Below are 25,666 nucleotides of genomic sequence, written 5' to 3' on the forward strand. Positions count from 1 at the left end.
AAAAGGACTGAATGACACGTGAACTTATAATTATGCAGCAAATACCCAGGGTATTTTACAGCCAATTCATTGTTATACAAGTGCAGTCACTGTTATGTAGGTCCATGTGGCAACCAATTTGTACACAGCAAGATTCCAAAGCAGCTATTTGACAAATAACCAGTTAATTTGTTAGAATTGTGACAGGTGGAGAAGGGAACATTGACCAGGAGACTAGGGGAAAACCCTGCTCCTCCACGAAAGGTATCAGTGGCAAGGCCAATGTTTATTGCCCATGCCTAACAGACTTCCTTTCAAGGTGACTTCAGAAGGCAGTTTCGAATCAATCATGTTAGTGTGGGGCTGTAGTATATACAGGCCCAGACCAGGTAAGGAGAGCAGGCTTCCTTCCCTAAAGGGATGTTAACAAACCAGTTGGGTTTTCAAAGACCATCTGACAGCTGCATGGTCACTTTTAATGACAGCTTTTTATTTCCAATTAAAAAAAAATATAGACTGAATTCAAATTCTCAGACTGCCACGGTGGGTTGGGAGGATGGGGGGTGGGGAGTGGGGGGGGGGGAAAAGAGAGTGGGGGAGGGGGGGGGGAAAAGAGAGTGTGGGGGGGGATTTGAACTCGAGTTCACTGGAATGTCAGTCCAGGTCACTAATCTAGAAACATAACCCTTACATTACCATAATGCTGTGGGATTCTTCAAGTCCACAACAGCAGACAAATTTGGTTTAATGTCTCATCTGAAAGAGAGCACCTATGGCAATGTAGCACTCCCTCAGTACTGCACCAAGGGGAAAACAGGATGGGACAGAATAAGCAGCATGTACACACCCTGCAGTTGTGTGGTTAACCTTACTGAGACAAAGCAAAGCACTGGAATTTAATCCTGCAGTCTCAACCTTGCAGCAGTGCAAGACACTGAAAGTCTTCCATTATTTGCTGTAAATATTTTATACTGAAATGCTGTGTATTCAGAGACTGAGCACTTGTTTGCATGTTTGACTCCAAGAGCTATTTACTGAAGCAAAAGCACCAATATTGATTGGTTTCTAAATTTCAAACCAGCAACACATGAAGCCAGATAGGCCCTTTATTGTTGGCGAGAGTGTCAAACAGCATCAAGGAAAGCTATCAGTCACTGATGGGTATCAGACTCGCTATGGTTTGCTCTCTTTATGGATCCTTAGTCCTATCAAACTGCTGCAAAATCAGGAACATCCAGCGTCCTGATCAAAGATAATCAACGCGAAACATTAACTTTGTCTTTCTCTGTCTCTCTCCACTGATACTGCCTGGCCAGCTGAGTGTTTTTACTTCAGATTACCAGCTTCCGCAGTATTTTGTTTCTGATCTACTCTGATTGATGTTCAGTACGGCGGAGTGAAGTTCTCCACAGATAGAATAAACCCACCACTGCAAATTCAGGCCAGTTTAATTCAACTCTTAGACACATCAGTCAACGTTGCCTTAAACTGTACAAAGAGAAAACCTCTGCTTCGTATAGTCGAACAGTCCTTAATCTGAGAAGTGGCTGCCCTACCAAAGGTCTCCCCTCACTAAGCTCTGCTCTCAGGTTACGAGGGTGAGTGATGGGCCCCCACTCCCTGCCACAGGGTTTCAACCTCCAGTTGCATGTATTTCAGAAAGGTTAGTAACATGACCTTGCACTCCAGCATCCCCCACCCACAGTCCCACCATTGATTCCCTGACATCAATCCTTGCAGTGTCCCGCCTTCCTGCACTGACTGGGAAACAAAAATTTCTTTGTTAACCCAATTGGATATTTTGACTGTCAAACAGCCTCCCCATCTCCAATATTTTTATAACTAATACTGAAAGTGTTCAAATAAATTGAAGAAACACAATTGTTTTTAATGGCCCTACAATTTTCAGCCAGGTTGCTCACAGCAGTGTCCAGAAGATTAATATTTAATTCCCAGAGATTTTGCATCTATCAGGTGTCAGCTGTGCCTCAGGGGGCAGCACTCATACCTCTGAGTCACAAGCTCAAGGCTTCTACTCCTTAGACTTCAATACAACACTGAGGGAGTGCTGCACTGTCAGAGGTGCCGTCTTTCAGATGAGATGTTAAACTGAGGCACTGTCTGTCCTCTGAGGTGGATGCAAATAATCCCAAGGCACTATTTTGAAGAGCAGGGGCATTTTTTTCTGATGTCCTGGCAAATATTTACCCCTCAACCAACATCAGTAAAACAGATACTGCAAAGGCTATGGGCCCTGACAACATTCCGGCAATAGTACTGAAGACCTGTGCTCCAGAACTAGCTGCGCCCCTAACCAAGCTGTTCCAGGACAGGAACAACACGGGCATCTACCCTGCAATGTGGAAAATTGTCTAGGTATGTCCTGTACACAAAAAGCAGGACAAATCTGACGTGGCCAATTGCCGCCCCAACAGTCTACTCCCAATCATCAACAAAGTGAAGGAGTCGTCGACAGTCCTATCAAGCGGCACTTGCTCAGCAATAACCTGCTCACTGATGCGCAGTTTGGGTTCTGTCAGGGCCACTCAGCTCCTGACCTCATTACAGCCTTGGTCCAAACATGGACAAAAGAGCTGAACTCAAGCGGTGAGGTGAGAGTGACTGCCCTTGACATCAAGGCAGCATTTGACCGAATACGGCATCAAAGAGCCCTAGCAAAACTGAAGTCAATGGGAATCAGGGGGTAAACTCTCCGCTGGTTGGAGTCATACCTAGCGCAAAGGAAGATGGTTGTGGTTGTTGGAGGTCAATCATCTCAGTCATAGGACATTACTGCAGGAGTTCCTCAGGGTTGTGTCCTAGGCCCCAACCATCTTCAGCTGCTTCATCAATGACCTTCCCTCCATCATAAGGTCAGAAGTGGTGATGTTCGCTGATGTTTACACAATGTTCAGCACCATTCGCGACTCCTGAAGCAGCCCAAGTCTATATGCAGCAAGACCTGACAACATCCAGGCTTGGGCTGATAAGTGGTAAGTAACATTCGCGCCACTCAAGTGCCAGGCAATGACCATCTCCAACAAGAGAGAATCTAACCATCTCCCCTTGACATTCAACGGCATTACCATTGCTGAATCCTCCACTATTAACATCCTGGGAGGGACACCATTAATCAGAAACTAACCAAGACCAGCCACATAAATGCTGTGGCTACATGAGCAGGTCAGAAGCTGGGAATTCTGCGGCGAGTAACTCATCTCCTGTCTCCCCAAAGCCTGTCCACCATCTACAAGGCACAAGGCAGGAGTGTGATGGAATACTCTCCACTTGCCTGGATGGGTGCAGCACCAACAACACTCAAGAAGCTCGACACCATCCAGGACAAAGCAGCCTGCTTGATTGGCACCCCATCTACAAACATTCACTCCCTCCACCAACACACAGTGGCAGCAGTGTGTACCATCTACAAGATGCACTGCAGCAACACACCAAGGTTCCTTCGAAAGCACCTTCCAAACCAGTGACCTCTACCACCTAGAAGGTCAAGGGCAGCAAATGCATGGGAACACCACCACCTACAAGTTCCCCTGCAATTTACACATAATCCTGACTTGGAACTATATCGCTGTTCCTTCACTGTCACTGAGTCAAAATCCTGGAATTCCCTTCCCAACAGCACTGTGGGTGCACCTACACCCCAAGGACTGCAGCAGTTCAAGAAGGCAGCTCACCACCACCTTCTCAAGGGCAATTAGGGATGGGCAATAAATGCTGGCCTGGCCAATGAGGCTCACATCCCATGAATGAATTAAAAAAAAAATTATCTACTCATCTTGCTGTGCACAAATTGGCAACCCTGTTTTCTATGTTACAACAGTGACTTCACAACAACAACTGTATTGGTTGTAAAGCACTTTTGGCATCCCGAGATCGTGAAAGTTGCTTTATAAATGCAAGTCTTTCTTTTTTTCCTACTCTGTTATCCAGACTGTTTCTGGGAATGTGGCAACAGATCAGATTCAGTTATGGTGCCTGCTGCAGTGCTCAGCAACTGTGTTTAGACATTAACAATGGCCATTTGAACAAGATACTGCAGAGAGACCAGCAACCTGTAGCAAGCACACCTCAGCAAACCTTCAGGAGAAAATTAAAAATGATAGTGATGATTTTTGCCTGTTTTGGCAGTATTTTGATCAAATCGCAATTGGGCAGAGGGGTTTCCTCCATTTCACTTGCACGCCTTCAGGAATTCTACAATCAGCTCTCCCTCACACACCTGCAATTGGTTGAGTAGCAGCTCAGCAGAGAAGGTTCAGCTGAGATTTAACAGAGATGTTCAAAGTTACATGAAGTTGTGTTAGAGTAGATACTGAGAAACTGTTTCCTCTGGCAGGAGGGATGGTAGCCAGAGATCGATTTAAGATAATTGGCAAAAAATCAGAGGGGAGATGGGAAGGCTTTTTAAAAAAAATATAAACACTGAGTTGTTGTGATCTGCAATGTACTGCCTAAAAGAGCTTTGGAAGCAGATTCAAAAGGGAAATGGATAAATACTTGAAAAGGAAAATACATGCAGCGCAGTGGGAAAAGATTAAGGACATGGGACTAATTGGATAGCTCTTTCAAAGAGCTGGCACAGGCACAATGGGCTGAATGGCCTCCTTTTGTGCTGTAAGATTCTATGATTGCAAATGCTGAGACCAGCTGAAGCATGTGGGCAACTTGCAAAGTTTAGTTCCTCCTTGCTGTGTGGGCAGATTCAGATGTACGTCATCCAACACTCACTTGTGTGAGGCGCTGAACCAAACACAAAACCAATTAACAACTCTCTCTCGTCGCACCTGCAACTGCTAGACAATCCAGGTGAGGACAAAAAGCACAACAGCTACTGTTAAATGCCGAAACCACAAGACTCTTCCCTAAAATCCTTTTAAGACAGGACAAGTGGCTCAAAGTTTGACAGGAATCTCAAAACATCACCACAGAAATCAAAGGCCACAAGGAAGCCACAATCAGCGAACATCCCCACTTCTGACCTTATGATGGAGGAGAGGTCATTCATGAAGCAGCTGAAGATGGTTGGGCCTAGGACACTACCCTGAGGAACTCCTGCAGTGATGTCCTGGAACTGAGATGATTGACCTCCAACAACCGCAACCATCTTCCTTTGTGCTAGGTATGACTCCAACCAGTGGAGAGTTTTCCCCCTGATTCCCGTTGACTTCAGTTTTGCTAGGGCGCTCTGAGGCTGCACTCAGTCAAATGCTGCCTTGATGTCGAGGGCAGTCACTCTCATCTCATCCCTGCAATTCAGCTCTTTTGTCCATGTTTGGACAAAAGCTGTAATGAGGTCAGGAGATGAGTAGCCCTGGCAGAACCCGAACTGAGCATCAGTGAGCAGGTTACTGCTAAGCAAGTGCCACTTGATAGCACTGTCGACGATCCCTTCCATCACTTTGCTGATGATCGGGAGTAGACTGATAGGGTGGTAATTGGCCGAGTTGGATTTGTCCTGCTTTGTGTGTACAGGACATACTTAGGCAATTTTTCACATTGCCGGGTAGATGCCAGAGTTGTAGCCAAACTGGAATAGCTTGGCTAGGGGCATGGCTAGCTCTGGAGCACGTCTTCAACGTAATTGCCGGAATGTTGTTAGGGCCCATAGCCTTTGCAGTATCCAGTACCTTCAGCCGTTTCTTGATATGACGTGGAGTGAATCGGCTTGGCTGAGAACTGGCATCTGTGATGCTGGGGACTTCAGGTGGAGGCCGAGATGGATCATCCATTCGGCACTTCTGGTTGAAGTTGGATGTGAATGCTTCAGCCTTGTCTTTTGCACTGATGTGCTGGGCTCCCCCATCGTTGGGGATGGAGATTTAAAAAAATTCTTTCATGGGTTGTGGGTGTCGCTGGTAGACCAACATTTGTTACCCATCCCTAATTGCCCTTGAACTGAGAAGCTTGTTCTGCCATTTCAGAGGGCAGTTAAGAGTCAACCATATTGACTATGGTTGACCACGATGCACAACAGCAACTCACCAAGTCTCCTTCGACAGCAACCTCTACCACCTAGAAGGACAAGGGCAGCAGATGCATGGGAACACTACCACGTGCAAGTTCCCCTCCAAGCCACACACCATCCTGACTTGGAACTATATCGCCGTTCCTTCACTGTCACTGGGTTACAATCCTGGAACTCTCTTCCGAACAGTACTGTGGGTGTTACTACACCCCAAGGACTGCAGCGGTTCAAGAAGGCAGCTCACCACCACCTTCCCGAGGGCAAGTAGGGATGGGCAATAAATGCTGGTCTAGCCAGCGACACCCACATCCCATGAATGAATAAAACAAAATTTGGGTCCATAAACAAATGAACAGAATACAAGCCAAAAAGAACATGCTAGAACTTTATCAATCACTGGATAGGCCTCAGCTGTAGCACTGTGGATAGTTCTGGGCACCATACTTCAGGAAATATGTAAAGACCTTGGAAAGGCTGCAGAGGAGGTTTACCAGGATAATATCAGGGATGAGGCACTTCAGTCATGAGGAGAAGTGGGAAACGTTGGAACTGTTCACCTTGGAACAGAAAGTTAAGAGGTGACATAAAAGAGGTTTCCACGATGGAGAGATTTTGGTAAACAGGGAAAAAGTCTTCCCTTTGTTGAATGGGTCCAGAGGACAGATTTAAAATTATTGGCAAAAGATCCAGAGAGGAGATTATGAGAATTTTTTTTTCTAGAGTTGTTGGGATCTGGAACACTCACTCTGAAAAGGTGGTGGAAACGGATTCCAAAAATAATCTCCAAAGGGAGTTGGACAGGTACTTGAGGATGAGGAAGTTACAGATAAAAGGCAGGGAAGTGGGACTAAGGATGACTGCTCTTTCAAAGAGCCAGCACAGGCATGAGAGGCTGAATGGCCTCCTGTGTTGTGTCTATAATTTCACGAATGATAATCTGTAAGCAATTCAATAGGAAACTCACCCGTCGTGCTTTGCTCTGGTATCGAACTGCTTTTTTAGTCTCTTCTTTTGCCCGCTCAACATATTCAGTAGCATTCACCACATTTGTCTCTATGTTATTAATCATTTCACCCTTTTTTGTTTTAGAAAAGAAAAAACAAAGTCAGTTTAAGAAACATTGTAAAATATATACTGTGCTGTGCATTATTTGCACTATTTCTTTTCTTTGTCCATTTTTGAAACCTTTCATCTACCGAGACTGCCGGTAGGTAACAGTTCCGGTACCTCTGTGTCAATGTTACTTGAACAGGATCACTGAACCCCTTCAGCTCAAACACTCGGCCGATCAAATCTGCAACCAGCATTTCCTTACAAACCACCAAGTCGCCTAGCACGACCCTGCTCTCTTCCTGTTAGTGTTCCTGTGACAAGCAACCATCTAAATTCACTTTTAGCAGAACCTATGGACTCTGCTTCAACGCGATTGGGAATTCCACGCTCTGATCTTCCCGTTAACGCCTTACATTCCTGCCTTCTCAATATTGTTAGTGCAGGTGAACCATCACTACTTAACTCAACATAACCCTTCCCAATCTTACAAATCCCCACCCCACCCCTCCTTTCAACTCTCCTGCAAAGCAGCCCTAACCTCCCATGTGTCTCTTCTTTACTGTAACCTCCAGAGCCAATAGCATCATAGAATTGTTACAGCACAGGAGGCCATTCAGCCCACTGTGTCTGCACTGGTTCTCCAAAACAACAATTCAAGTTCCATTCCCCTGCCTTCTCCCCGTAACCCTGCACATTCTTCCTTTTTAGATGACAGTCTATTTCCTTTTTGAATGCCTCGATTGTATCTGCCTCCATCACACTCTCAGCCAGTGCATTCCAGACCTTAACCACACTCTGTGTGAAAAAGTTTTTCCTCATGTCACTTTTGCTTCTCGCATCCATTACTTTAAATCTGTGCCCTCTTGTTCTCAACCCTTTTACGAGTGGGAACAGTTTCTCTCTATCTACTGTGTCTGGGCCCCTCATGATTTTGAATACCTCTATCAAATCACCTTTCAGCCTTCTCTTCTCCAAGGAAAACAGCCCTAGCTTCTCCAATCTATCTTCATAACTGAAATTCCTCATCCATGGAATTATTCTTGTGAATCTTTTCTGCACTCTCTCCAATGCTTTCACATCTTTGCTAAATTGCAATGCCCAGAACTGGACGCAATACTCCAGCTGAGGCCGAACTAGTGTCTTATACAAGTTAAACATCCGGTCAAATCCACGCTGTGACAATGTTGAAAATGCTGGTCCCTTTAATTAAACAGGACTTACTTCAGAGTTAATAGAGAGCACGTGATGCTCAATGCAGCTTGTAATTAAGGGCTGGGTTTTTCCCCAGTTGGGGAGTTACTTCTGGACAAGGAGTTAATCCAGAAGGGAAGAATGGAAACTGGTATTTGTACCGACCTGTGGATTGAGAATAAAACAGTTGCGGATCACAGACTGTCTCTTGTTTCCTGATTTTGGCGAATGGATATCTGCCAATTGATCACACTGCCCCTTTTCCACTGCTTTTAAATCTTTCCTTAGAAGTACCCAAGGAAGCTGACCACTCAGAGCACCAATGAGATCAGGGCCTTGACGTATCCTAAGAAGTGGCCCTGCATCTTATTCCAATTGATCACCGGGATCCACAGCCTTCTGGGGAAGGAAGAGTTCTGTATTTCCACTGCCTTTTGTGAAAAATTGCTCCCTGATTTCACTCCTGAATGACCTAGCACTAATTTTAAAATTAGGCCCTCTTGTTCTGGACCATTCCCCACCCAAGGAAATAGTTTCTCTCTATCTACCCTATTGAAACCCTTCATCATTTTAAACACCTCATCAGATTAACCACCCACAGCACAGAACAGGGATCCTTCTGTTACTTAAATAATTGGATGGAAAGCTGAAATCACACCTTTAGTTAACAGCTTAACATTTATTACACCTACCATTTTGGTAGGTCCAGCTGTGGGGAATGATATAAATATGACTGTTTAAACAAGTGTCTTGCTCGTTCAAGTCAGACCTTTTGGAATAATGAGCTTGTCAATGCAATAAAGGAGCACAGTGCATGAGTAGAGACAATAGAGAGTGAAGATGTGAGTGAACAACAAATGACAGTGAAGCTGAACTAACAGGCACAGGAATCAAAATATTGTTGAGTGTATTTGGCAAAGATATGCCAGAGTACAAAACAAATTGTGTACCTTGTTCTGACTGGCAGAGAAACTAGTATAGAGACCAGAACAATCCTAAATTGGTGCAATGATTTTTTTTCCAAAATGATCATTGTTGCAATTTCAGGTGTGAAAATAATAAAGCAATTTTTGATCCTGTGCATGTTCTCCTGTTTGGGTAGAAGCGCATGTCTGCTGACTGACGAAATTTCACGCTTCCCTCCAAAATCGATATCAATGTGCTACACAAATATCACAGTGATTCAATTGGTGAAATGGATGGAATCATGTGAATTTGTTGGTTACCTGTGTTACTGTCCCATCAGCAGCAATTAGTAAAGCAAAAGAATAAAGTCTCATTTATATTGTTATACCACAAAAATATTCAGGGAGCTTAGGTTGACGCAACGCTGCTGCGTTGCAGACATCACTGCAACACTCACTAGCAATTCTTTTGGTAGAATTGGAAAACCGGTACTGATGTAGGAAGCATTTTAGACAGTGTAACTGGACAGGTCCTGAGGACAAGCTGCACACCAAACTTATATTTGCATAAGAAATTGTGTTAATATTAAAGAAAAATAACTTTCAACCAATCCTGTGTAATAGTGCAGACATGAAAGTGAAGACTAAATGTCTTTAGATGAAGCAGGATAGAAGATAGGGGATAATTAGACCAGAGTGCACAGACATCATATTCTGCCTTTATTTTTATAGATTTCCATTATAATTTCCCACATTCACAGGGGCATGTCTATGCAAAAAGAGCTTGCTTAAAATTTGACAGGGCATGCAGAAAGATGCAAGATTTAATATACTAGATAAAGTTTCAATTTTAAAAAAATGCAAGTTAGTTTGGGTGGATCCTTAGGATAAGGCAGAACCGGAGGAAAAAAACTGAGGTTACAAGATAGCAGGTTAGACTCAGCTACTGTTTTAAAGAAGGACATTGCTTTTTTTAAAGAAAAAATGGAGAAACAGGAAAAGGGAAAGGCACTGAATCAAAAGGGGAAAGTATTGCAGCTGTATCAAAAACTCCAGTTCAAAATCTTCATTCTGGTCTTTTAACCTTTGATTTGACCATAATTTCACAATTGGTACTTTTAAGTAAAATCTGTAGTTTCGCAAACATCTCAGAAGCAGACTTGCACAATGTAGCATTACGATAAACACAGCAATACCATATACTGGCAGGAGGAGAAACTGCAAGAGGCTAGTATTTACTGCTTTTCTGAACACCTTGGTTCAGTCCACAAGCGTGACCCCAAGTTTCTGATCATTTGCCACTATAATTTTATGTCTCACTCCCACTCTGGCCTCTCTGCCCTCAGTCTCCAATGAAGACCAATGCAAGTTCGGGAAACAACACCTTCCAGTCTCAACACGAATTTAGCAACTTTAGATGCTAACCATCTCTCCAAGATTCTGGAACTATTTACATCTCCTCTGGATCCATCTTTTGTTTCTGTATGAGTCAGTTTATCACCACTTAGTCAATGAATCATTCCTACCCACTTCCCCATTATCAGATTAACCCTTTTTTCTTCTTTCCTGGTCCCCTCCTTTCCATGTTCTGTACATATTTAAAACTGTTCATCTCTAACACCTGCCAGTTCTGACAAAAAATCATTGACCTCAAACATTAACTCTGTTTCTCTCTCCACTGATGTTGCCTGACCTGAGTGTTTTTAGCATTTCCTGCTCGTATTCATTTGTTAATCCTTGCACTGCATTGGACGAGCTCCCAATACGTTGTAGCTGAGCTTTCCTTAGGAGTCCAATTAATATAGAGTAATCCTTTTGCAGTCCAAAGAGGACTCAGTTTTGTGACTCGTGCAGACAGCGAGTGGCGATTGTTTCTATGGTTACTGTCTCTACTGACTCTATCAAAATTACCGTTTAAATCAACATCCGACCTTCCAGCGATAGAATCTCTGCTCATGCAAAGGCATTTAATATACCTTCACTCTTCAATGTTCAGGCAGCATCATTTCATATCTATCACTCCACAACTAACCCAGTATTCAGCTAAACACAGAAATCCACAAAACAGTTGGTTACAAGGAGTTAAATGCTCACTCCACACTCACTCAAGTGGCTTGTGCACCAAATCATACTCCACAGCACACAATGTGTGCGCACTCACTTTACGAACTGTGGAAATAACTTTGGGATTTAATACTCAATTTTACACAGACATCAAAAATCTTTAGCCTTTTAGACACTTCACCTGCTGTTCCACTAACATTGCCATGTCCACAAACATGTCGTGCAATTCTCGTATGCTTGCTTCCAGTTTGATGATGTCTTTGTGCCGTGACTCAATTTCATTAAGAGCTTGTCTGGTGATCTGAGTGTCTGATATGATCTGTAAAAGAATAGAACAGGAAGCTAATTGCTGCGATCTTCGGGGATTCTAATTATTTGCTTCCTTCTGGTGTTCATAAAAGTTTAAAAGGTCACCAGGTTGCTCTTGCAACCCATTCTAAAAGGCAGTAAGGAAACAAAACACTCTGCTCCTTCCAATATTCAACCGGTCATCCAGAAGTCAACCACAGCTTGGTCAGAGGATGAGGACAAGGGAAGTATTAATTTAGAGATACAGCACTAAAACAGGCCCTTCGGCCCGAGTCTGTGCCGACCAACAACCACCCATTTATACTAACCCTACAGTAATCCCATATTCCCTATCACCTCCCTACACTAGGGGCAATTTATCTATCACCTGCAAGTCTTTGGATGTGGGAGGAAACCGGAGCACCCGGCAAAAACCCACGCAGACACAGGGAGAACTTGCAAACTCCGCACAGGCAGTACCCAGAATCGAACCCGGGTCCCTGGAGTTGTGAGGCTGCGGTGCTAACCACTGCGCCACTGTTATTTATATTGCACATGACGTCTAAAAGCAATGTACCGCCAATAATGATGACGGTTACATAGTATTTAGAAGAAATAGGAGCAAGAATCGGCTATAAAGCCCTTTGAGCTGGTTCAGCCATTCAATATGACAGCTGATCTTCCCCTCAACGCCACCTGCTTGTAATATCCCCATATCCCTGGATTCCATCAGTATCCAAAAATCAACCAATCTCAGTCTTGAGTATACTCAACAATGGAGCATCCACAACCCCCTGGGCTACAAAATTTCAAACATCCACAACCCTCTGAGTGAAGAGATTTCTCCTCATCTCAGTCCTAAATGGCCAACACTATCTGAGACTGTGATCACATGTTCTGGACTCTCCAGCCAGGGGGAAACATCCTCCCAGCATCTACCCTGTCATGATTTTTATATACTTCATATTTTTATTTATCTATTTACAGCAGAGAAACAGGCCATTTGGCCAAACTCGTCTATACTGGTGATTATGCTCCACACAAGCCTCCTCTCATCCTATCAGCAAATCCCTCTATTCCTTTCTCCTTCATGTGTTTATCGAGCTTCCCCTTAAATGCATCAATGCTATTCACATCAATTACTCCATGTGGTAGAGAGTTCCACATTCTCACCACTCTCTAGATAAAGAAGTTTCCAACTGGATTCCCAACTGGATTTATTAGTGACCATTTAACATTTATACCCCCTAGCCCTGGTCACACTCGCAAATAGAAATGTCTCTACACCTGCTCTACCAAACCCTTTCATTACCACCTCTACACCTACTCTACCAAACCCTTTCATTACCTTAAACACCTCTATCAGGTCACCTCTCATCCTCAGAGAAAAGAGCCCTGGCCTGTTCAGACTTTCCTGATAGTTATAACCTCGCCGTTCTGGTATCATCTTTGCAAATCTATTTTTGTACCTTCCAGTGGCTCTATTTCCTTTTTATAATGCGGAGACCAGAACTGTCCGCAGTGCTCCAAGTGTGGTCTAACCAAAATTCAATACAAGCATAACATAACCACTATGCTTTTCAATTTAATTGCTCTAGAAATGAACCCCAGTGCTTTGTTTGCTTTTTATGGTCTTATTAACCCACGTCACTACTTTTAGTGATTTGTGTATCGATACTCCAAGATCCCTCGGCCCCAGCTAGACACTTACTTTCCCAGCAGTATTCGGTCTCCTTATTCTTCCTAACAAAGGATGAAGAATGAATGTTGCCCTAATGGAATAACTTCCCTTCTCTTCCTGTAATGCCATGGGATTTTTTACATTCACCTCAGAGGGTAGACAGAGCCTTAGTTTAAAATCTGATCCAAAAGACGGACCCTCCAACAGCACTCGCCCAGTATTGCACATATGGCCTGGATTATGGGCTCAAGTCTCTGGAGTGGGACTTGAACCCATGACCTTCTGATTCAGAGGCGAGAGCACTACCCCTGAGCCACAGTGAAAGAGGGAAGAGGGGGGAGACAAGAGGGAAAGTCATGGCTATAGACTCACATCCTATCACTCCACAGCAATATGTTGAAGCACCACTTTTATTCACATTTTTAAATCATGCTTTCTATAAAATGAAATAACTAAACAAGGAAAATTCCATTATAGAAACAGAAAATGATGGAAATACTCAGCAGAGTTGGCAGCATCGGTGGAGAGACAAACAGTTAACATTTCAGGTTGATGACCCTTTGTCTGTCAAAACTGACGAAGTGTCATCAACCTGGAACGTTAACTCTGTTTCCACCGATGCTGCCAGAGTTGAGTATATTTCCAGCATTTTCTGTTTTATTTCAGTTTGCAGCATCTGTAGTATTTTACGCAGAAAAATTCCATGTTTGCTTACATCAGATGTGAAAATAGATGGGTTGCCACTTTCCAACATCTCTTCGAGCTCATCGTTAGTGGTTGTCCTCCCAGCTGTTGAAGAGAAGTAGCCACGATTAATTCAAAGATTTCTGTTCCTCTGTAATTCATTGTCCAGTCTGAATCACCAGATCACAAAGGCACATAAATGGTCTTTAGAAAGCAACACATTAGAAAGGAAAATCAGAAATCTTAGTTGCAAGCCAGGCTGCCTCCTTTTGTTTTTGGATATTTTGATGATCTTTCAAAACAATGATAAACCTGCTCTAAATCAGCACAGCAAGACTCATGTACATTCAATGTGTGAGCCCAAAACGTACAACTGATTTGGTTAAATTAGTTATGAGGCACTCACCAGTACTGGAGAAGGAAGTGTCTGAAGATAAGTTGCTTTGGGACCCATTCCAATACAGCTGGCTTTTTTAAAATCTCACTTTCATTGCCCTTTGGGGATCAGAGTTAGCTATAGTAAGTGATGTTTGATATTCTGCTGTTGCCATTTTCAATTCCTCTACACCCCATCATTCCTTTTCTTTACTTGTCCCATTACCACCCTCTACATTTGCCTCCCACCACCATCCATTTTATGATTTAATCTCTCCTGCCCCTCCACGACATCACAGACCACGCCTTTTGTTTTGTCTATTCCCTCTCCCCCTGACTTTTCCCTGCCTCTATGCTCATGTAAAACTGTTAAATCTCTAACTTCTTGCAGGTCTGAAAGGTCAGCAACCTGAAACATTAACTCAGTTTCTCCCTCCACAACTGTTGCCTGACCGGCTGAGCATTTCCAGCATTTTCAGTTTTAATTTCAGATTTCCGGATTTTGTTAAAGTTAGGTACAGATGACAACTGGAAGTCAGCCAACAATCTCTTGTGAACGAAACCTTAAGACATAACTCAATTAGCTTTATATCTGCAAAACTGAGATACCACATGAGGTAGGTTTCACCCTCACCAATTGGGGCAGAATGGCTTCTCCCTGTTCCTATGTTTCTCTGTACACAGTCAGACAACTAAAGGAAGTCTGGGCCACAATTAATCCTAGGTAGTGGTGCAGATTCTCTTTTACACTGTAAAAACAATGGTTAATTTAACCATGATGGTCTCATCATCAGAGTGCCCACATAGGCAGATTTTCACTGTCCTTTCATGCGTAGAATCTGATGCACACAAACATTTTATGGCTTGACCAGGATTTCAATAGGAATTGATGCTTACTGGAAGCCAAACTATACAAAATCAAATTAAAAGACAGCACGCATAGTCGAGTGTTTCTTCCAATGACATTGATCAGCATTCAAAACTAACATAAGATTCCCTGGTTAAACAACAACTTGTATTTATATAGCACCTTCAACATAATAAAATGTCCTAAGGCACTCCACAGAGGCATCATAAAACAAAATGACACCAAACTACATTTGGAGACTTTAGGGCAGGTGACCAAAAATGTGGTCAAACAGCTAGGTTTTAAGGAGCATCGTATAGGAGAGAGACCAGTAGACAGACAGAGGGGTTTAGGGAAGGAATTCCAGAGTTTAGGCCAAGGCAGCTGAAGGCAGGGCCACTAATGGTGGAGTGATTAAAATCAAGAATGCTCAAGAGGCCAGAATTAGGAAAGCGCAGAGATCCTGGAGGTTTGTGGGGCTGGAGGAGATTACAGAGATAGGGAGGGGCAAGGCAATGGAGGGATTTGGAAAGAAGGATGAGAATTTGTAAATCAAGGTGTCATCTAACTGGGAGCCAGTGTAGGTCAGCGAGCACAGTGGGTAATGGATGAAAGTCATTTGGTGCAAGTCAGGACATGTGCAGCAGAGTTTTGGATGACTTCAGGTTTACGGAGGTATAATGTGGGAGGAAGGCCAGGAGTGTGGTGGAATATTCAAGTCTAGAGGTAAGAAAGGCATAGATAAGGGCTTCAACACAAGAGCTGACGCAGGGGCAGAGACAGTGATGTTATGGGGGTGGAAATAGGGTGTCTTAGTGACAGCATGGACATGTGGCTGAAAGTTCATCCCGGGGTTAAATATGACATCAAGGTTGTGAGCAGACTGGTTCAGCCCCAATGTTTCCAGGGAGAAGGGCAGCACAGTGGTTAGCACCGCAGCCTCACAGCTCCAGGGACCTGGGTTCAATTCTGGGTACTGCCTGTGCGGAGTTTGCAAGTTCTCCCTGTGACCACGTGGGTTTTCGCTGGGTGCTCTGGTTTCCTCCCAGAGCCAAAGATTTGCAGGTGATAGGTAAATTGGCCATTATAAATTGGCTGTTGTAAATTGCCCCTAGTGTAGGTAGGTGGTAGTGAATATGGGATAGGGTCAATATAAATGGGTGGTTATTGGTTGGCACAGACTCTGGGCCGAAGGGCCTGTTTCAGTGCTGTATCTCTAAATAAATAAATAAGGATGGACTTGGTGGCGTGGGAGTGGAGTTTGCAGCCACAAGATGGTCAATGCCACATAAGTCTGTTCTGATGCATTGGCACACTCGCTGGTCTGTATCTGCAGACCCTGGATGCTTTTTTGTACAATTATTTAAGAAAACGCCTCAGACATCAGGAAATTTTCTGTTGCTATGAAACAATGGCCAAGCAAAATCTGATCAATTAAAATATTAGAAAGGGAAAAAAAACAAAAAGCATTTTCACACAAGGAATTCCATTAAAACTATTTTCAATACAATTAATCCAAAACACAAAGAATTTCTATTCTTCTCTAATATATTTTAATAGCTCAAGGGACAGGAAGGAAATGGGAGTTGAAAACATCTAGAGCTAAGTAACTGACAGTTGGATAGGCCAAGCAAGTTACAGAAAACCTGACTTCACACATTCCACATTGGATGAAATCAGTGATTCTGTACAATGAGTTAGGAATTATTTCAATGAACATTGGTTGTCGATGCAAATGCTTAATTGTTTCATTCTCTCTCGAGTGCAGTCTATCAAAGGATTTCAGAATCGCATGTTAAATACCCACAGTCCACAACAACTACATGTCAGAAGACTCAATATGTGTGAAAGCTAATTGCCCTGTTGGAGTGTGACAGCTAGTCTATGATGTAATCTAGATGGGTGCATGGAAAAACAAAACACATTCACAGACAAGTAAATACAGAAGGAATATTATGTTCATAAATATGTTAAGTGTAAAAATTACAAAAACAATCCCTTCCTACCTCTAATCTCCTCCAGCCCTACAACCCTCCAAGATATCCGCACTCCCACAAATAGCTTTGGGACGTTTATATTATGTTAACGGTGGACAGGACCTCGGCTTAATCTGCCATTTTTGAAAGACGACACCTCTTAGTGCAGTGATCCTTCAGTACTACCCTAGGAGAGTCAGTCTTGTGCACAAGTCACTGGAGTGGGACTCGTCCCACAACCTCAGAAGCAAAAGTGCTACCCACTGAGACATGGCTGACACATTTACTAAACCAGATTCCATCATTTGTTCTCTAATATTATAAACAATTCTCCCTACACTAGTTGCTCTTCCTTTCGACGGATTACATGTTGGCTTAGCACTCACATGGAGGCTGGGCCATCTTGCTCTCCCACCCAATTCCATACTGTAACATTATAATCATCAATTTAGCCGGTGTGGATAGAGTCTGCAATTTCTATTGCAAGTGGACATTGGACCTCAGCTTGTGGAAATCTCTCCTAATGGCAAAGCAAGCTGCAACAAAGCAATTAAATCATTTACCCAACATGTTCACAAAATGATAGAATAACATGGTTCAGTTTGCGCCGCCTCTCTCAAAGAGCAATCCAGTCAGTCCCACTCTCCGCTGCTGTCCCTAAACCCCTGCAATTTCTTCCCCTTCTAGCATTTATCAATTCCCTTTTGAAAGCTACTATTGAATCTGCTTCCATCACCGTCAGGTGGTGCCTTCCAAATCCTAACCACTCGTTACATAAAAAATGTTTCTCCTCATGTTGCCTGCCAATCACCTGAAATCTGTGCCCTTTGATTATTGACCCTTCAGCCATTGGAAACAGTTTCTCTATCTAAACCCTTCATGATCCTAAATGCCTCTATCAAATCGCCTCTTAGCCTTCTCGGCTCAAAGGAGAGCAAACCCCAGCTTCTCCAGTCTATCCATGTAATTCTAATCCCTCATCCTTGGAACCATTCTCTAGACAATCCTATTAGTGAATTTTTGGGTTATCTTGTATCCTTGGCAACTACCTTTCCATTTAAACTCTGATACATGGCACTGTAATTCCTCGAGTAGGAAACTACCAGCTTTAGATTATTCTAAGACCATGGGTTGAATTTTCATTCTGGGGTCGGGAACCAGGCGCCTGGAACATTTCTGGATCCCGACCCCACACTGCATCAGGGTCAGTGATGCAACGCAATTTTCTAAGTACCAGCCGCTAACTGGCTTGGAGCGGAGTTCAGCAGGCAATTAGGGGCACCAGGCGTGGGCACGAGGCGGGACCCAAGCACGGAGGATGATTTAAAAGGCAAATGGCACCTATGACTGGGTTTGCCATTGCCTTTAGAAATGGGTGATCAGGGAGAACAGAAGGCTACAGGTGGTTTGTGGATCCCCATGTTTTCAGTTGGCTCCATTGAGGCCCTGATCAAAGCTGTGGTGGATGGGAGAGCTGTACTCTTCCCTCCAACTGGAAAAGAGCTGCAGCGAGCCAGACCAAGCGGGCAGGGCTAAAGCTGGCCACCGACGCCAGCAGCCTCACCTTCCTCACAAAATCAAGCCTCTCATCTCTAGCGATGGCAACTCTGTGCTACTGTAAGAGCAATTGAGTTTAAATCTCCCCTTTTATATAACTTTTCACACTGCAGTCATAAGCACTAATGGCTCCCTGCTGTGACAGCTATGCTCAAACCCTCTGTCTCAGACCCTCTGTGTTCCAGTACTTGCCATTTGAAAATTGCTAACTATTGCTCCCCATACTCCTAACAAGCTCCACAATGAGCTCAACAAGTAATTAATTGAAGGCATGCAGGTTGCTGGCTCCCTCCTCCCACACTCCCTTTGAAAATCTAATCGTGTCACTGAGGCGTAGAGAACCAATGATGCCTTCCAAGTATGCGATATTCCGGGCCCACCCGCATCCAAACCCGCCCCCACAGGCAATTGAAAATTCAGCCCCGTTTTTCATGTTAGCTCAAAGAGCTTGTTCACCTTCAGAGGATGAAACAAGCTACATCAGCTTATCACATCAGTAACTTCATGGAAATTTTCATCTGAAAGCTCAAAAGGGAAGCAATGCACACTTCTAAAATTAGACTCTGGCAGAGCCAAGGTTTAAAAAAAAAGTCTTTGATTTTCTTCCTAAAAGGAAAAGTAAAAAGCCAGTTATTCAATTCCTGTGTGAGGGGACAGATGCCATTGTTTTCCGAGTTACTGATGACTATTTGTGAAGATTACATTTGAAACTCCAGGAAGTAGTTGCTGATGCTTACGTATGCATTTGTTTCCACACACTGCAATCTTTGTAATCAGACAATGCAAGGACAAATACAGAATATTGTGATAAGTTTCAGGGAACTGGTGTTAAATTTTAAACAAAATCATAAGGATGTTAGTAGCTTCTTTCCTTGGGCATTTATTGAACATAATCCTCACAGCCAAGTTTGACAACTTCTCCAAATTAATTGGCATTTTATGAAACGCGAGAAATCTAAAAACTGGAGGAGGCCATTCAGTCAAAGAACAAAGAACAGTACAGCACAGGAACAGGCCATTCGGCCCTCCAAGCCTGCGCCGATCTTGATGCCTGCCGAAACTAACACCTTCTGCACTTCCGGGGACCGTATCCCTCTATTCCCATCCTATTCATGTATTTGTCAAGATGCCTCTTAAACGTTGCTATCGTACCTGCTTCCACCACCTCCCCCGGCAGCAAGTTCCAGGCACTCACCACCCTCTGTGTAAAGAACTGGCCTCGCACATCCCCTCTAAACTTTGCCCCTCTCACTTTAAACCAATGTCCCCTAGTAACTGACTCTTCCATCCTGGGAAAAAGCTTCTGACTATCCACTCTGTCCATGCCGCTTATAACTTTGTAAACCTCTATCATGTCGCCCCTCCACCTCCGTCGTTCCAGTGAAAACAATCCAAGTTTATCCAACCTCTCCTCATACCTAATGCCCTCCAGACCAGGCAACATCCTGGTAAACCTCTTCTGTACCCTCTCCAAAGCCTCCACATCCTTCTGGTAGTGTGGCGACCAGAACGGCACACAATATTCTAAGTGTGGCCTAACTAAAGTTCTGTACAGCTGCAACATGACTTGCCAATTTTTATACTCTATGCCCCGACCGATGAAGGCAAGCATGCTGTATGCCTTCTTGACTACCTTATCCACCTGCGTTGCCACTTTCAGTGATCTGTGGACCTGTGCGCCCAGATCTCTCTGCCTGTCAATACTCCTAAGGGTTCTGCCATTTACTGTATACTTCCCACCTACATTCGACCTTCCAAAATGCATTACCTCTCATTTGGCCGGAATAACTCCATCTGCCATTTCTCCGCCCAAGTCTCCAACCGATCTATATCCTGCTGTATCCTCTGACAATCCTCATCATTATCCGCAACTCCACCAACCTTTGTGTCGTCCTCAAACTTACTTATCAGACCAGCTACATTTTCCTCCAAATCATTTATATATACTACAAAGAGCAAAGGTCCCAGCACTGATCCCTGTGGAACACCACTAGTCACATCCCTCCATTCAGAAAAGCACCCTTCCACTGCGACCCTCCGACTTCTATGACTGAGCCAGTTCTGTATCCATCTTGCCAGCTCACCTCTGATCCCATGTGACTTCACCTTTTGTACCAGTCTGCCATGAGGGACCTTGTCAAAGGCTTTACTGAAGTCCATATAGATAACATCCACTGCCCTTCCTTCATCAATCATCTTCGTCACTTCCTCAAAAAACTCAATCAAATTAGTGAGACACGACCTCCCCCTCACAAAACCATGCTGCCTCTTGCTAATAAGTCAATTTGTTTCCAAATGGGAGTAAATCCTGTCCCGAAGAATCCTCTCTAATAATTTCCCTACCACTGACGTAAGACTCACCGGCCTATAATTTCTTGGATTATCCTTGCTACCCTTCTTAAACAAAGGAACAACATTGGCTATTCTGCAGTCCTCTGGGACCTCACCTGTAGCCAATGAGGATGCAAAGATTTCTGTCAAGGCCCCAGCAATTTCTTCCCTTGCCTCCCTCAGTATTCTAGGTTAGATCCCATCAGGCCCTGCGGACTTATCTACCTTAATGCTTTGCAAGACACCCAACACCTCCTCCTTTTTGATAATGAGATGACTGAGACTATCTGCACTCCCTTCCCTAGGCTCATCATCCACCAAGTCCTTCTCCTTGGTAAATACTGATGCAAAGTACTCATTTAGCACCTCGCCCATTTCCTCTGGCTCCACGTGTAGATTCCCTTCTCTGTCCTTGAGTGGGCCAACCCTTTCCCTAGTTACCCTCTTGCTCTTTATATACGTATAAAAAGCCTTGGGATTTTCCTTAATCCTGTTTGCCAATGACTTTTCATGACCCCTTTTAGCCCTCCTGACTCCTTGCTTAAGTTCCTTCCTACTGTTTTTATATTCCTCAAGGGATTCGTCTGTTCCTGGCCTTCCAGCCCTTACAAATGCTTCCTTTTTCTTTTTGACTAGGCTCACAATATCTGCGTTATCTAAGGTTCCCGAAACTTGCCAATCTTATCCTTCTTCCTCACAGGAACATGCTGGTCCTGGATTCTAAATCAACTGACTTTTGAAAGACTCCCACATGTCAGATGTTGATTTACCCTCAAACAGCCAACCCCAATCTAAATTCTTCAGTTCCTGCCTAATATTGTTATAATTTGCCTTCCCCCAATTTAGCACCTTCACCCGAGGACTACTCTTATCCTTATCCACAAGTACCTTAAAACTTATGGAATTATGGTCACTGTTCCCGAAATGCTCCCCTACTGAAACTTCCACCACCTGGCTGGGCTCATTCCCCAATACCAGGTCCAGTACAGCCCCATCCCTAGTTGGACTATCTACATATTGTTTCAAGAAGCCCTCCTGGATGCTCCTTACAAATTCTGCCCCATCCAAGCCCCTAGCACTAAGTGAGTCCCAGTCAATATAGGGGAAGTTAAAATCACCCACCACTACAACCCTGTTACCTTTCCATCTTTCCAAAATCTGTCTACATATCTGCTCCTCTACCTCCCGCTGGCTGTTGGGAGGCCTGTAGTAAACCCCCAACATCGTGACTGCACCCTTCCTGTTCCTGAGCTCCACCCATATTGCCTCGCTGCACGACCCCTCCGAGGTGTCCTCCCGCAGTACAGCTGTGATATTCTCCTTAACAAGTAATGCAACACCCCCACCCCTTTTACAACCCCCTCTATCCCGCCTGAAGCTTCTAAATCCTGGAACATTTAGCTGCCAATCCTGCCCTTCCCTCAACCAAGTCTCTGTAATAGCAACAACATCATATTTCCAAGTACTAATCCAAGCTCTAAGTTCATCTGCCTTACCTGTTATACTTCTCGCATTGAAACAAACGCACTTCAGACCACCAGTCCCGCTGTGCTCCGCAACATCTCCCTGCTGCTCTTCCTTTCAAACTTACTGGCCTTATTTACTAGTTTCCCCTCATTTATTTCACTTGCTGTCCTACTGCTCTGGTTCCCACCCCCCTGCCACACTAGTTTAAACCCTCCCGAGTGATGCTAGCAAACCTCGCAGCCAGGATATTTTTGCCCCTCCAGTTTAGATGCAACCCGTCCTTCTTGTACAGGTCCCATCTGTCCCTGAAGAGATCCCAATGGTCCAGATATCTGAAACCCTCCCTTCTACACCAGCTGCTCAGCCACGTGTTTAGCTGCACTATCCTCCTGTTTCTAGCCTCACTGGCACGTGGCACAGGGAGTAATCCCGAGATTACAACCCTAGAGGTCCTGTCTTTTAACTTTCTACCTAACTTCCTAAACTCCCCCTGCAGGACCTCATCACTCTTCCTGCCTATGTCATTGGTACCGATGTGTACCACAACCTCTGGCTGTTCACCCTCCCCCTTCAGAATGCCCCCTGTCCGTTCAGAGACATCCTTGACCCTGGCACCAGGGAGGCAACATATCATCCTGGAGTCTCTTTCACGTCCACAGAAGCGCCTATCTGTGCCCCTGACTATAGAGTCCCCTATAACTATTGCTCTTCTGCGCTTTGTCCCTCCCTGAACAACAGTGCCAGCCGTGGTGCCAGTGCTCTGGCTGCTGCTGTTTTCCCCTGATAGGCCATCCCCCCCAACAGTATCCAAAACGGTATACTTGTTAGAGAGGGGGATAGCCACAGGGGATTCCTGCACTGATTGCCTGCCCCTTCTAGCGGTCACCCATCTATCTGCCTGCACCTTTGGTGTAACCACTTCTCTAAAACTCCTGTCTATGACACTTTCTGCCACTGATTCTATTCAACTGGATCATGGCTGATCTGAATTTTAACTCAATCTACCCACCTTGGTTCCGCAACCCGTGATACCATTACCCAACAAAAATCTATTCTTCAAGTTTTAAAGTTCACATTGAACCCCCAGCATCCACAGCCTTTTGGGAGTTTTCCACATTTCTACTATATTTTGTGTGGAAACATACTTCTTAATTTCACCTCTGAATGGCCTAGCTATAATTTTAAAGTTATGCCCCCTTGTTCTGAAACTAACCACCCCCTCCCACCAGAAGTAGTTGTCTCTCTCTATTCACCCTATTGAATACCATTGTCATTTAAACATCCCAATTAGATCATTCCTCAACCTTCTAAACTCAAGGGAATTTTGTTTTGATGATAGATCATTAATCTGAAACATTAACTCTTCCTCGCTTCACAGATGCTGCCTGATCTGCTGAGTATTTCCAGCATTTTTTGTTTATATTTCAAGGGAACACAAGTGTTGTCTATCCAACCTGACCACATAATTTAACCCTTTCATCCCCATCATTTTGGTGAATCTGTGCTGTATCCCCTTCCCAAGGGCAATATATCTTTCCTGAGATGGGGAGCCTTGAACTGAATCCATTACAGCAGATGGGGTTCTGACCAGAATCTTGTCATGCTAGGCCCCCACCTGCCAAGAATGAGGCACATTTATTTTGTCATGAACTTTGATTTTAAACTGCTACTGGAGTGAAGAAAGGACTTGTTGAACAGATCAGCTGTGGCTGGAAAGATATTTGCATATTAACAGACAATGTTGGAAGGTCAAAACAGCCACTCCCTGAAACATTCAACCCACAATGGACCTTTGATCACCAGATATTGAAGGTGGTAGAGCTCGCATTCCAGGGTGACTGCTAAGATGGCCAAATATACAAACAGACATGGTCAAACCAGCTAGTCACATGACTACAAAAACAAGAAATGCTAGAATCACTCAGCAGGTCTGGCAGCATCTGTGGAAAGAGAAGCAGAGTTAACGTTTCGGGTCAGTGACCCTTCTTCGGAACTGACAAATATTAGAAAAGTCACAGATTATAAACAAGTGAGGTGGGGGTGGGGCAAGAGATAACAAAGGAGAAGGTGCAGATTGGACCAGGCCACACAGCTGACCAAAAGGTCATGGAGCAAAGGCAAACAATATGTTAATGGTGTGTTGAAAGACAAAGCATTAGTACAGATTAGGTGTGAATACACTGAATATTGAGCAGCAGCAAGTGCAAACCTGAAGAAAAACAACCTGAAAAAAACAGTGGGTAAGCAAACTGAACAAAGTAAGATGAAATGAAATAAATGCAAAAAAAGATTGTAAAAAATGTAAAAAGGAATGTAAAAAAAAAAGAAAAAATAACTAAAAATGAAAGTAAAATGGGGGGCTGTCATGCTCTGAAATTATTGAACTCAATGTTCAGTCCGGCAGGCTGTAGTGTGCCTAATCGGTAGATGAGATGCTGTTCCTCGAGCTTGCGTTGATGTTCACTGGAACACTGCAGCAACCCCAGGACAGAGATGTGAGCATGAGAGCAGGGGGGAGTGTTGAAATGGCAAGCAACCGGAAGCTCAGGGTCCTGCTTGCGGACTGAGCGGTCACATGACTAACCTGCTGAGCAACCTGAGTTTTTTGAATTTGTACAAACAGTTTGGGCAGAAAACAGAATGCTCCTGGACTGAGATGATCTCTCCTGGCTGGCTCGCCACAGCCTCTCCTGTCTGCCCCATCCCATCTCTTTCTCACAAACCTCTGAATCCACTGAAGACACATGAACCCCAAAAGAAAAAAGTCTCCTACAGCGAACAAGGTTTAAGAAGAATACTGGGCCCCAACAAAAAGCAGGAGCTACCTACAGTCAAGGACTCTACAGTGAGCTCGAAGAACCGTTACAACTCTTCAGATACTGCCTCAAACTTTTCCACTTTATTTTTCTTCTGCTCTTTTCTGTCTCTATTTGCATGTGCGTATTGTGTATGCATGCTAGGGTGGGCGCGGTGTGCATCCATAGGCGTTAACCAAATTAGAGTTTAAGTTTAATAAATTTCAACTTTTCTTCTTTAAACCTAAGAAAGCCGGTTTGTGCTGGTTTCTTTGCCTTATAATTGGAAAGTGGTGAACAAGGATTCACCAAGGGGGAGCTAAAAAAACATGCTGTGTTTAAAATCAAACCCTGTTACAGTAAGACCAGGTGAAGGCTGAGAGGAACCCCTAGACACCTTTCTCACCTGGTCATAACAATCTCTACAACTGGAACATCACTTCCACATTTTTGAATTCCAACATCATCAAATATGAGGTTCAGGTTTTAC

General features: G+C 44.0%; 1 protein-coding gene across 1 annotated transcript in view; it reads right to left on the bottom strand.

The window, feature by feature from the left end:
• Positions 1–25,666, bottom strand: part of stx2b (syntaxin 2b) — a 72,702-nt gene that overhangs the window by 1,804 nt on the left and 45,232 nt on the right. The window contains 3 exon segments of the mRNA XM_068054584.1: positions 6,927–7,037; positions 11,357–11,494; positions 13,860–13,933. Of these exon segments, the coding sequence (XP_067910685.1) occupies positions 6,927–7,037; positions 11,357–11,494; positions 13,860–13,933 (323 nt within the window).

The sequence above is a fragment of the Heterodontus francisci genome, chromosome 23 (assembly GCF_036365525.1).
Source record: "Heterodontus francisci isolate sHetFra1 chromosome 23, sHetFra1.hap1, whole genome shotgun sequence".
Taxonomy (NCBI): domain Eukaryota; kingdom Metazoa; phylum Chordata; class Chondrichthyes; order Heterodontiformes; family Heterodontidae; genus Heterodontus; species Heterodontus francisci.